General features: G+C 40.4%; 1 protein-coding gene across 2 annotated transcripts in view; it reads right to left on the reverse strand.

Annotated features, from left to right (window-relative positions):
• The window catches only part of arhgap32b (Rho GTPase activating protein 32b), a 181558-nt gene that overhangs the window by 50642 nt on the left and 116745 nt on the right, over positions 1–14171 (reverse strand). For both annotated transcript variants that reach the window (XM_034683589.1, XM_034683588.1), the window contains exon 6: positions 3378–3464. In XM_034683589.1, coding sequence (XP_034539480.1) covers positions 3378–3464 — 87 coding nt within the window. The remainder of the gene's footprint in view (positions 1–3377; positions 3465–14171) is intronic.

The following is a 14171-nucleotide window of genomic DNA, read 5'->3' on the forward strand; positions in this document are numbered from 1 at the left end:
GACAGCTGAAGGAATATTTAAAGTTTCAGATCAGTTTTAAGAACTGATTGCTGCTTGACTCTGCTTTGATAACTGTTGACTAAATATTCCAATAATGACACAGAAAAATCAAAACACTTCACAAGCGGATCCTTTCTTCCAAGAGATCTACAAAAATAAATCTTCTACACAAACCTTCCACACTCCTGTGCTCTTTAAGAGCCCTGAACTGCACTGCTGACTCTGGTCCAGGTTTAACACTCTGGGGTGCAAAGAAAGAAGCAGCAAGCTTTTTAAAATTATGACCCAGACACTCACATTCAACAGCTGACTGGATCACTCTCAACACATCTATGATTTATCACACCCTCTTTATGTGACCCTTTCACAAGAGAAAACAAACATCAGCCATAGAAGCAGCTGACTCAACATAGTTATTTCCTCCTTATGTTAAATACTTGATTCTGATTGGTCAAAACTCAACATTAAACCTCTGTCTGTTGACACTGTGGCAAAAATTGTTAGCGTCCGTATTACGTTGGTTTTGAGAGTCAGGAAATAATGACAGCTAGTGGGCAGCTAGCAATGTGAGAGCAGTCTGAGGAGAAATTGGACCCCAACCATTGCTGTTCCCCGCACTTTAAAACCCTGCACGCTGAAACGCCCCAAAGCCTCCTCCACTGTTGTTGTGTTTCTCTATTTAAAATGAGAAATCCTAAAATATGGCCGTGGATCCAAAATCTGACCCGAAAGTTTGGAAAGGGACAAAAAATCTCCAGCAACAAAGAACAAAACAGGGTGTTTCTATTTGTACAATGTTTATTATGCTTTTTGAACGAACTGTTGCAGCCATCATTCTCGTGCTGGGATTACTCCAACACACGTTTACTTCACAATTTTAAAAAGCACGACACCTCTCTAAAGGTGTCAACTGCAAAGCTCTGAAAAGGAGAGCTGAGAGAGGACAGAAATGTCCACATACAGTAAATGTTCCTGCAGAAGTCCTGTTCACCTTGTCTTGCATTACCTTCAATGGAAATGTTCAGTTTGATGTCAATTACAAAAGATAACAGGATATTATTTTAACTTGACGAGGACTTAAATGTTCAGTTTAATGTTCATTTTTAACCAGAACCAAAAAATTCGACCACATCTCTCTGGTTTTAGCTTCCTTGCACTGGCTCCCTGTATGTTTTAGAATTGATTTTAAGATTTTACTGATTACTTTTAAAGCTCTACATGAACTTGCTCTGAGCTACATAGCAGACATTTTAATACCCTACGAGCCGACGCGTGCACTGAGATCCTTGGGCAGAGGTTTACTGTGCATTCCTAACACATGAAATGAAAACAAAAGGGGACAGGGTGTTCGCAGTGAGGGTTCCGACTCTCTGGAACCATCTGCCTGAGGACATCAGGTCTGCGGAGTCAGTGAGCTTTTTTAAATCCCTTTTTAAAACATACTTTTATCGCAGAGCCTTCCCTGATTTTATCTGAACTTTATTTGACTTAAATTTTTATTTTAACCATCTTAGGAAATATGTTTTAAAAGCATTCTATTCCTTTAGAGTTCTTTTAGGGGGATTTTATGTCATTTAAAATATGTTTTATTTCTTCAACTTGACTTGTGTGTTTTTATGATCTGCCTGTTTTATTTTGTTGCCCGTGTACTAACAGAAAGTACTTTGTAACTTGGTTTTTGAAAAGTGCTCTACAAATAGAAATATTATATTATTATTATGAATTTGTCCCAGTAGTAGCTGCATAAATGGATCATCTTTAAAACAATGAAGTGATCTTGAAATTAATATTTAGTGTAAACATTTTTTATGTCTTTGGATAGCAGCAGGGTAATAAGTAACAATAATATTTAAGGAACATGTTGATGTGAGACCAGACCTGGTCACCCTGTCAGGATTGTGATACAATACATGATCCTTTACAGAACTACTGATGGTCCCTGCTGCTGTTGTATGGTTTAATTCTTCACTTTAAATGTAGCTCTAGCGAAAGTTCAGACAGGAAGACTATAAAAGCAATCACATCAGTTGTTTAACCCTCCTCTCCCTCGTTCAATAACTCACCCGCTTCCAGCTGCATGCTCCTGAGCTGTCATTGGTTAATCAGCGGCGGCTGTCACCCAGTAGCTCAGTGGCACGCCCTTACCGTCAGCCTATCAACTTTCAACTATCAACTTTCTGCTGTCTTTTTAAATGTGTCTCTCTCTCCTGCTAGTTCCTTCTTGCATTGATGGTGCGCACCCCTCCACCTTCCCATCAGCCCCACCACCAGTGTTTGGACTCTAGGGGGATTTCTTCTGCTGCCAAATTCACACATCCTACGCTCACAATTTATCCCCATAGAGTCCTTACGCCAAAGATTTCTGTCGAGTTTCATTATTCATTAAGTTGTAATAAATGACTTTTAATCTTCAAACTGTGTCTCTCCTGATTTAAATGCTCATAATGAGAACATGTAAGCTGTTCTTCTGATGGAGACAACATGTTGATTTAAATTAATACATGATATCATCACTGTTCATTTACAGCTGTCCACAGTGTCTTTGTTAGCACAATGGAAGCAAAGGACACAGCTCAACGTTGCTTTTCACTCCTCCTGTGTAACATAGACCTTTTCATGTTGTTTTGAAGCATTTAAGAAGTGCTGTCAATGCTGTCATGTAACGTATTGGGTTTGAATTATTAAAAACGACTAGAGGTTGAGGAGTGCGAGAGACAAGAGGGCTGAAGGGGGAACGGTTAACAGCAGCAGTATTGATTGAATCATTGTATGACCTCCAAAATAAAGTCTGATAATAATAACTTAGATAATAAATAACCACGCAGAAATGAAGAGTGCATATTTCTAACTATTATGCAATGCATACCCCGATGATTGACATGTATTTTTTCATTACTTGATCACGATGCCGGTAAAGCATTGGAAACATTTTTAACGTCCTCACTATTTAAAATGTTTTAGCATGAAAATAGTTTGAGAGTTTGAAGGATTCGTACTCAGAAGTCCTTCCAATCAGATATTCTTCCCAATCGCTCGCTCATCTTGGCCTTCTTCCACATATTTCTTACCGCGGCTTCAGATTCCTGCAGAACTTGAATTTTCTAAACAATAAGTGAGGTGTTTCAGAAATGTCTGGATGTGAGCCAGCTCTCTGCTCACAGGGACGACTGAGCTTACATCTGAAAAGGTTGTTCTGAACCATCACCTTGCAGATGAATACACTTTCACAAACGAGCATGTGTTTGCAGATAAAGAAGAGTCCAAGTGGGAGTTGTTGAGAGTACATTTTGTGTAAGTGTATGCATGCTGTGGGAGGTTTGGTATGGATTTATATTTCTGTGTTCCTGTACCATCAGACCTAGAAGATGGGCTCTCACCTGGCAGTAAATGTGAACCAGGTACACCAGCTCCTTTGACTCATAGCCGTTCCGCGTCACTTCACACTGTTCATCCCCAAGGGTGAGCTGAAGGAGACAAAAAGAGAAAGAGAGACTTTTAATTAAAGTGCTCAAGAAATCGAAACTTCATAAACCCTCTACATGCTCCTAAAGCTTCAAATCATGCATTGTTTGATTAAGAAGAAGAAGAAGTAGAAGAAGTAGAAGAAGGAGATATGCTTTTTTAATCCCCTCTCAAATTCTTTTCACCCTGTCATTGATCATGCTACACACCGATAAGACTGAATATACTCTCACATGCACAAACAGGATCCTTGAAACACACACTGATGCAGAGATGTTAGAGTGAATGGGCTGCACATGTATTAGCAACCCTGAGCAAGAACACCTTAGCAGTGCCCAGGAGGTGAACCTGCATCTCACCTGCAACCAGTCCAACCACAATATTTTGGTCCAAAAGGGGGCTGGTTCCAGTAACCCTCTAGTTCTTAAGCCAAATCCCTACAGACTGAGCTACTGCCATCATTTTCTTCATTGTTTGGGGCATGTAAACTTTCTCAAGCTACACCGCCCTCACATCTCTCCACAAATAACAAAAGACACATAGATACAGGAGGAACCAAAGATAGAAAGGTATATGATGAAGAAGAGAAGAAAGGTACAACAAAAATTAGCAGTAGTTCATTCACACCCAAAAAACAATTCCTAAACTCTTTGGATCAGTACTTTTTTCAGTACTAGAAAATCATGAAAAGTGTCCACATCTTTTCAAACACGCTCCTTAGATGCGAGTGTATTATTCCCACAGACAAACAATGAACCCAGGCTCTGTACTCGAGCACTTTTGTTTCTTTCTGAGAAGTCCTTGTCATCGTTTAGCTTGCAGAAAGCATGTCTGTATACATCTTAAGGATAAGTGGATGTCATTGATCGTCTCTTAATAGTGGGCATGTGAGCATCAATAGGCACTTTTTCTTTGACATCATGGTGAAGGTAAGAGGAGTTGCATACTTGGTGTGGGGACACACGAGGGAAATATGTGGTGCTTTGGTGAAAATCTTGTGTTGCAGACCAAGTATTACATTTGCAGTGGCTTCAATCATCAGGGTATTACAGTAATACACCCCCGTCACACTGCAAAAACTGATAGCAAGAGCGTTTCAGGAATGGTTTGAGGAACATGAAGACAAGTTCAAGATAATGACTCTGCCACTAGATTCTCCAAATCGGTTGAGGCAGATGTGTGTCTAACATGAGTCTGGTTCTGCTTAAGGTTTCTGCCTGTTAAAGGAAGTTTGTCCTCACCACTGTAACTTGCTAAATGCTGCAAAGTGCTCTGCTCATGGTGGATTAAGATGAGATCAGACTGAGTCTTTTCTGTAAGAGGGGGCTGGATCTTATTCTGTCTTGATGTTGGGTCTTTGTTAATGATATGAAATACAGTACAGTCTAGACCTGCTATGTTTGTAAAAACGTCTTGAGATCACATTTGTTGTGATTTGGCGCTATATCAATAAAGACAACTTCCAGGACTTAAAAGGATCTGCTACAAACATCTTTGTGCCAGATACCACAGCACGCCTTCAGGGGTCTAATGGAGTGTGTGCCTTGAGGGGTCAGTGCTGTTTTGCAAAAGTGGCACCTACACATTATAAGTCTACATTACATACACCTTACCTGACACAAAGGTCTGAAAGTTTATCATTAAATCTGTGTCATTACACTGGTGCCATGATCAGATATACTAAAGAGGTGTTCCTCCAGATTTGGCTCTTCAACAGGCTTTTCCCAAACGTGCAGCAGCTTTAATGAAGTGCTGGCAAAAGATGTTAAATAAAAGCTTTTGCCAAACACTGCAGGAAAAGTCTCCTCACTTGATGAGGAAATTTAAAGACAACATTCAGGACATTATTAGCAATATTTGGTTTCACATCACAGTAATTTCTTCTTCTTCAGGTTTCTAAAATATGAGATCTTAAAGTGCTAAAGCTTCCTTTCTACATCACTTTCAAGCTCTTAAAAACAATGTGAGGATGAAAGGGGGCACTGTTGAGCACAGAGGAGTGTTTGGAAGTTTGTGAAAATAAGTGTAAAAGATGAACCTACTACTGAGCTCTAAGTGGAACAGAGCTGAGCGCCCACATGTTGATGAAATATAGATGAGCATCACAGAGACATCTGCTTAGTAGAGAACAGAACCATGTGGACATCTGCTGACAGGATAATCCTCTAAAGGCTTCTTTTCTACATCATCACTGTCTGCTGTGTTTTCAGAGACAGATCTCAGAGCGATCTGAAGCTGAGGCTGGATGAGGAGTGTGTTAGGATTTGTACAAACACTGGGACACTGTCAAGAGACGCAGGATACGCCTTACATTACCTTGCCTGAACTAGCTTCTCCTTCTGTGTTTAGTTTAGGTTTGAGACAGACAGAAGTGCTGACCATGCAGGTCAGAGACAAGTCACCTGGTACCTGTGTTATGATCCTTTGATATGCATTCGATAGATACATGATCCACTCTGTTACTTCCAAAAGCTGGAAAGTGTCAGATGACTTGTTTTAGGTAATTAATAAGTTTAAAAATAAAATGACCAACACATAAAAAGTTTGGTCCACATTAGAATAATGAAACACAGACAGGTTAATCTCAGAGCGTGAAGACTGAGGGGGTCGGCACCAAGAGAAGAGGGGGCTACTGAGACGAAGGGATCGAAAAGGCGTCCTGTAAACTATTCAGAAAATCAGATCTCAAAACAGTCAGACTTTTATCTGAGGATTATTTTTTTTACTTTATAGCATTCGTATTTGTTTTGAGTGTCTCCTGCTTTGAAATGATGAGTTTGGTCAGGTGTCTCAGGTGTTGTATGTGTCCACTACATGATGGAGGGAATTTATGTTGAGCAGCAAGTCTGTCTAAATCCTAAACATTACGGCTGCACCATATTTAAAAAAACTGATACTGCGACATAGCTTTTATTTTTGTGATATATGTTATGATTTGCCAAAATACCTAATTTACAATAGATGGATTCAGTGTGTTTACGTGCATACTAGAGACAATATTAATATTAATAAACTCTGACTCAGTATCTACGTCTATCTGCTGCTACATGAGGGTAGCTGACAACTCTACACCCACTGCCTCTTGCAAAGTAAAAGAAGTCTTTGCCACCTCATCAGAAGGACAGGTATTTCCTCTGATGCTTTAAGAGGCAGGATAGTTTACAGACACTCCCATATTGGTGCATCTAAAAACTAGAATGTTAAAAAGTTCAACATTTTCCATCAGTTGTTTAAAAAATGTAATATACTATTCTACATTAATTACACATAAACTCAAATGTTTCCAACATTTCTCTATCCTCATTTTGATAATTATGTCTATGTCATTTGGGGTCATCTTTTTCACAATATTTTGTTTTAGAGATGCACCAGTCGAGGGTGGAGGTAATGCACCTCTGCACTATTGTAACCGGACAACTGAGTTACTGCATATTTTCCTCCCACCGTGCAGGCTTAGCTTATCAGTGTTTTTAAGATGAATATCACTTTTTCATTCTAGAATAAGTAAAAGCCTGTTCATCTGAATCATTTCTGACTCGTTCATTAACATCACTACCATGTAAGTCATTTGAAATAAAACATCTACATCTCTGTGACATAAGGGCAGTGGAATAATACGACTGTGATTTGATTTGTACGTTGTGTGTGTATGACAGTGTTTTTATTCCTGTATTTCTTACTTTTTATACCTTGATAGTTGTTTTTGTCTCTTTTAAATGGCACCTAATGAGGACTGCACCTTTCAATTTGTTGCAATGACAATAAAGGAATTCTATTCTATAAGGTCATTAAAGCACCAAACCAAGCAATGCTTTCCTTCTGTTCCTTTTCTGAAACACTAATCCACATTAAACCACACAGGACACATTTCACCTGGAGAACTATTCAATAACACATATCTCTGTTCTGCCGTCTTCACACACAAACAATTAGTTTCACTGTAGTGGGACTCTCCATCAGAAACAATGGTGATATTGTTCAAAGCCACAGAAACTCAAGTACCTGCTCTGTCTCGCTCTCTCTCTGTGTTTCTCAGAGCTGCAGGGCTGAGCGTGTTCGGTTCATCACACTCATCTTTTTCTTATTAATGCTTTGATATCTTCTCTTTCTCTTCTTTCTGCTTCAGTTTGTAGATGAACTCTGTTTGTTGAGGTCTGCTTTCACAGCACAGAGCTTACAAATGGAGACTGATGGTATTTAACTGCTCCAGAGGTCCACTGAACAGACATTGTCTGATCGATGTCATGGTGCCAGTGAGGGGGGGGGGGGGGGGCGACACATGGAAGTGTTTTTGTTCCCATTAGAGAAGGATTCATTTGAACACAGTGTTAATGGAGGCCTGATGGTAAACAGTTCTTTCACTGAACAACAGCTTCCTATTCGGTGTCTGTGTTGCTTTTCAGAGACACAAAGTAGTACCACAGCAAATGACCTAATTACCTCTCTGTTGTTCAGTGAAGCAACAACAACGCAGAGATGTTTGTACTCCATGCACGAGTGAAGAGCTGTTCACTCAACAGAAGAGCCTCCAGAGCAATAAAACCAGAGTTTAGAAGAGTTTATAGAGACAGACGTCAAAGCAGAGTTCAACACAGCTTTCTTTCCTTTAATTACAAGGGTCTGAGGTTTGGACCTAGACTTTAGGGGAAAGAACAGCTGCCCAGTGACCAGCTGTGACTACTGCTGTAGAAACAAACAAAGACATCATGTGGGAAAACAGACAGAACGTTACTGTTTGTAGGGACGGCTGCAGAAAATGTAAAGCTTTGTAGAAACAAGTACTGAGAGCAGCATCACAGAGCAAGGTTTGAGAGGTCTATTACTGGGGTGAAGTTTCTGTGGTGTATTATTCCTCATCAGCTGCATCTGATACACTCACTGCTGTCAAACTGGAGCCTGGATATTGATACTGTGTGTTTTTTGTTAAAGTCGACCAATCCAAGCATCAGCAAACACACAGCTGGCTTCAATCTTCACAATACAGTATATACAAAGGATATAACCTTCATGAGGTTTCTTTTACAGGAGCCAAGGTTTGAACATTTTAAAATCCAACTTCTTTGAATAAAGCAGTTCACATCAAAGTTTGTCTCCAACACTTTCCACTTGTTGCAAAGTCTTCTCAGTAGTGTGCCTGCACAATACAACTAATAATCTGCATTGTGGGATTAGACTGTTCAGTATTGCAATAAGAATATGAAACATAAAAGTGTGCATGTTTGCTTTAACTCTGCTGTACTCCACACTTTAAAACTTCTAGACTTCTCCTGAGGAAACCTTTACTTTCAAAGAGCAGACTTCTTTTTTCACCACTAAACTAGCTTCAATTCATCTGAAGATGGCTTCATGAAACTGCTTCAAACTGGCCAATGCACCAATATGAATTATTGTAAAATCAGTAATAGGTATTTTAATGTATTTATGCAATAAATCCAGACTTATAGTGTTTCATGTGAGTACTCTTCATGTAATAACAATGAAACTGTCATTCGTTGTTCAGCCCGACTCACAGATGATTGAAGTTTAATGTTACATTCAAGTTAAAAACGTCACTTGAGACTACATGAAAGAAATAAGACAGAAGTATGTTAATGCTCAGCAGGAAGGAGGTGCTTATTGAAAGCTCTCACGAGTATGGTTTACAAGTTTGGAGCAGTAAAAGGGTTTAATACCAGAGCTTCAAGTTCAACCACAACTTAAATACATTTCTGAGTCTCTTGGGGAAGTGAATTTAATCCAAGCTAAGAGTGATATTTGTACTTTGTAGTTTGACCCATCTCACACTCAACTGTCTCAACAAATACTAGACTAGATGTGAAGAAAATTGGTGCAGATATTCGAAGTCCCAAGAAGATGCTCCCACCGACCTATACTGTACCCTCAAAACTTTGGACACTCCCTGTAGTCTGAGCTGGTCTGCTGAATTGTAAGCCTTCATTGTTTCTGTATGACAGGATACAACCACATTAAGAGCTATTAATCACTAGTTAACAAGACAGGTTTGCATACAGTATCAAAACGTTCTTATTTACGATACACAATCCATAAATAGACACATTAATGTGCTCAAACAAACACTTAATATGAAATAATGACATCATCAGATAGCTGCTAAGTTTTGAGTACCGCTGACTTTGGTGTAGTCAGAGGTTGTATTCCCATGCATGAACTGAACTCTTGCAAATGTCCTCCAGTGTTTTTGGATGAGCTGTATGTGTGAACGCAAACAACTGCATTTTTCACCCTCAATCCACACTTCTTTCCTGTCAGTCCCCTGTTTTATTTACACAATGTGAGATGTGAGAACACAGCAGGTAAGAGCTGCCAGTGATTGGGCAGAGGTGATGACTCTATATCATGCAACCAGTGGGCAACCTGTATGATCTTTGTGCACAATAAGAAGCTGTTTCATACTCATGTTCTTTCCCATTCCTCTTTTTGGGGGGATTTTTGCCTTTAATGGACAGGACAGCTGAAGAGAGACAGGAAATGTGGAGAGTAGAGAGTGGGGGAGGACATGAAGTAAACGATTGAGGCTGGAATTGAACCTGCGACCTCTGTGTCAAGGGGTATTGCCTCTGTACATGGGGCACACGCTAAGACCTCCATGCCATCAGCGCCCCAATTCTTTCCAATTCCTAAGACCAACTTTGCAAAATTTCAGGAGTGGGCTGTCCTGAAATGTTCTCCATACGAAAGCTAAAAAATGCCTTGTGTGAGTCAGTTCTTACATCTGCTGTGATCATTTGGTCTGATTTGATCAACCTGCAAAACAAAAGCAAGCTGAGAAATATTAGAAGTCTCTGCTGTGAGTTTAAATGATCTTCACGTCAATCACAGCACGAAAGACGAGGACAGATGACATCATCGAGCTGGACTCTGAGCATCCTTCACACTGTGACTTGAGTTTACTTCAGTCAGGACAGAGGCATTACCTCACTGGAAGGGACACTAACACATGAGGTCAGACATGATCTGATCATCCTTCAAGTATCCAGCTCTCTGTCTGAGTGATTCAATGTCAACAAGTATTCTGTTCAATTATTTATGAACAATAAAAACTGAAGACGAGAGGTTATTCAGTCCATTTTTTACAACATCTAATGTAGCTGCAGACTTCCTCTCTCTGCTCTCTGTAGATTTGTTCTGTGATAAATGACAGACACAGTGTAGCTGTGTTGTTAAACGTATCACTGTTTATATTCTTTGATGTACTTTTTATATATATCATCAGTGACTGCTGTAAGTCAACCCTTAAAGCTTTATTCTTCTCTTACCTTACTGTCTTTCTCTGATTATCCTGAAACACTTGATCTGACGAGCTAACAGGGATGTGAAGTGTTTAAATCAACAAATCATAACATCAGACAACTCAGAGAGAACATCTGGCCTGATCTAAACCTACTCAGGACCTCCAACACTGGTAAACAGAAGAGGAAGAACCTTGAATGATGGTGGAGTCAGGTACCAAAGAGCTCTATAATGTCATCATCACACCTGAATTTGATCATTCAACGATTCTTTTTACAAATACTAATTTAATGTATTCTGCTTTGATGTTTAAAAACTGATAGATACAAACAGACAAATCCACTCAGGCACAGAACTTTTCTTTTTTCAGCTCATACTTCACAGAGATCCAGAAGTACCACAAGTAAACACTGTGACGGGTCATGATTCAACATTCAAATAGTGGTTGATTTAGAAAATTTGAAGAACTAGGTGACTCTTCTCAAATCTTAAGAATATATTCCTCCATTATTTATACTGAGGCCTGGTTGTAATTGGGTGCAAATGCCACACAGTAAATGTAGCACATCTGAAAAGTGTGTCCAACTGCCATTAAAATTCAAGAGAAGCAAAAGACAGTGACAGGTGTGTAAAAAAAACTGGTGCTGGAGAGTTCGAAAAATACACAGAGCTGAGGTCAGGTGCAAACTCTGTGAAGTCAAACTAAAATATCATTCTATGTCGGAGTAGGTGAATCAAATATTTCCCAAAGACTATAACATCTTTCTTTGACATGAAAATCATCCTGAGGAACACAAAGCTAACAGTATAGAAACCAAAGAGCGTAAGAGAACCTTCCATCTCCAGCCTGAAACAGCTTTATCTAGAGTCTCTGATTTCATGGACATGGTCTGTTTGTTTTCAAAAGGAGACCTTTTAGAACGACTCAGCTCCCTTTCAAAGGCAATAAAATACCAACACTGACCTTAAAACAAGGCAAGTACCAACACACTGTGGTAGCATTAGCGTCAGCTCAGCTTGCAGGCCCTCCAAATGTGCTACATCCACCCAGTACAGTGAAAGTATCCACAAAGTACAGTGAGTGTAGAAGACACACTTTTATTCTTTTCCTTTTCATCTACAAAGTGAGCAGTGTATACCATACTAACAAGTATAACCAGTATACCTAGCACTTCCATTGGCTTCATTCCATAAGACCAGCTGTTTGGTTCATACCTCAGATATACCTTAGGCTGAACTCAACTAAAATACCGGTATAGCTAGCAGGAGGGTGAAAACAGTTGGTTCAAGAAAGAACTACACAGCTGCACAGAAACTGCACATTTACCCCTTTTCGACTGAGGCAGTTTCAGGGCTGGTTCGGAGCCGGCTCTCAATTGGGAACCGTTTTTTTCGTGTTTCAAACGGGATTGAACGGGCTCCCGGTCGGGAAAACCAGTTCTGGAGCGGATTCAACTCTTTGCTGGTCTAGAACCATGAACCGCTTACGTCAGGGGCGAGGGGCGGGGTTGCCGTGATCGAAACACAAACCAAACGTGTTTCTGCCATTGTCCTGCAGCGAATAAATAAAGAAGACTGAGGGATTCCAAGGCAAAGCAGTGGTCGGCCGAGGAGACAAGCTGCTGTTGTCCGCTATCGTTGTTGTTGCTGTGAGGGACAGTTTGTGCTAGCGCTGCTGGGAAAAGCAGTTACGTAAATCTGACGTCATGACATGCCTCTTCTTCGAGCGGGTGCCGTGTTGGTTCACGAGTTCAACCAGCTCCAAACGAGCGCGAGTACCAGCCCGGAAATTAACCCGGTTCGTGTTGGTCGAAAAGAGGTATGTGTGGTCTTCACTGAGTGTAATTGAAATCATGATGCAGGGAGCCCCTAAAAAAAATGAATTTCTGGTGCAACTTATATTCTGGACTTTGCAGTAACTGCTGCATTCAGTGGTTTGAATAATCAAACATCCTTAAAAATGTGTGTGCTAGACAACTTTTGCACATGTTGTTGAACAGAAGCAGCAGACACGTGTGAATCTTTGAAAGTCTTAACATTTCCCTGCGTGCATCTAAGATGTTAGGCGTGCATGTAATGTTAGACTGCATATCATCTAGATCTTGGTGTAGGCATGCTGCAGTGTTCTGGACTCATTTTTGCTGACAAGACACTCCATAGGCATCAAGATTTTTTTATCATATAAACGTACGTCTGGACACTGTTGAAGCATTTCAGTGAGTTAGCCACAGCATCTTCACAGTTTCAATATATGACAGAAACATAAGTAGACAAAACCTGGGTTGTTAAAAAGGTTGTGTTAATGTTTCAAGCAGAGGTCGGTTCAGCTGGCAGCAGCAGAGAGATCTCAGTGTCTGAGAAAAGCAGCGTGTTGAGAGTGCTGCTTACTTCATGAACCTCCAGATTTATATTTCTGTGACAACTCTTATTTAGTTAACATAAAGTCTGTCCCTCCAGCAATCCAAGAAACAGGACTCAATATAATCTCCACGGCAAGGCTTTAAACCGTTAATAGTGTATCATTTAAATCCCACAAGATGAACGGAGAGCAGATTCCCACAGCTCCACTTTTCCTCAGGTGTTTTAAATAAAGGCACTCTGTGAGAATATGAAAGTTATATGTAACAACACGCCTCACATCTTTCACTGCCTGCTCTACATCTGCTGACTAAGCTTTTCAACTATGAAGATATATTGGATATGGAGGCTCGTGAGGAAATGCACTGTAACTCACTCCCTGCTGCATATAACAGAGCCCACATGTATGAAAGCACTCATAAGTCTGTACTTAGAGCGAGACTATTTTAAGAGGAGTATAATACACTACAGCAGATGCTTCCGCTTTAAGCAAGCTGTTTATCACAGTACAACTTTAAGACAAGACGGTCCAGATCCCGAGCACCCAAACTAACTGTCCTACTACAAAGACTGTCTGCTGCTCCAGGCCTGTTTTCTGCACTGCACACAACACATTTTAATTTGATTTGAGTCCAACCTGCGCTGCACGAGCACACATTGTCCCTGTAGCCCCGGGAAAGGGGGGCTGCAATCACACCAGTCCTGAGCACACTGGATCGTAAATGGCAGCACCAGATCACAAAACAAGAGCAGGTTTGTTTTATAAGAAAGATACTAAATATTTCAGAAGGAGCTCCTCTGGACAGACCGGGGACAAGTTTGGATTCTACTTTAAGGTAACAATAGAAATACAGGCAGGGAGACAAGATAACTCACCTAAGAGAGATTACTGAGACAAGGAGAGAAATCAGTGGGAATCAAAGTTTTCAAAAGTCATACTGGGGGTAAAAACACATCACTGGGTGGTCTTTGATTTCCTCTTGTTTGCATCACAATAGCAGGCTCATTAAACCGCCCAAAGCAAGATTAATCCAAACCATGGTGGTCATTTCCCAGAGAGGGTGACCCTCGGAGGTGAAGTCGTTCAACAAAGGTTTCTG

This window comes from Notolabrus celidotus, chromosome 5 (assembly GCF_009762535.1).
Source record: "Notolabrus celidotus isolate fNotCel1 chromosome 5, fNotCel1.pri, whole genome shotgun sequence".
Lineage (NCBI taxonomy): Eukaryota > Metazoa > Chordata > Actinopteri > Labriformes > Labridae > Notolabrus > Notolabrus celidotus.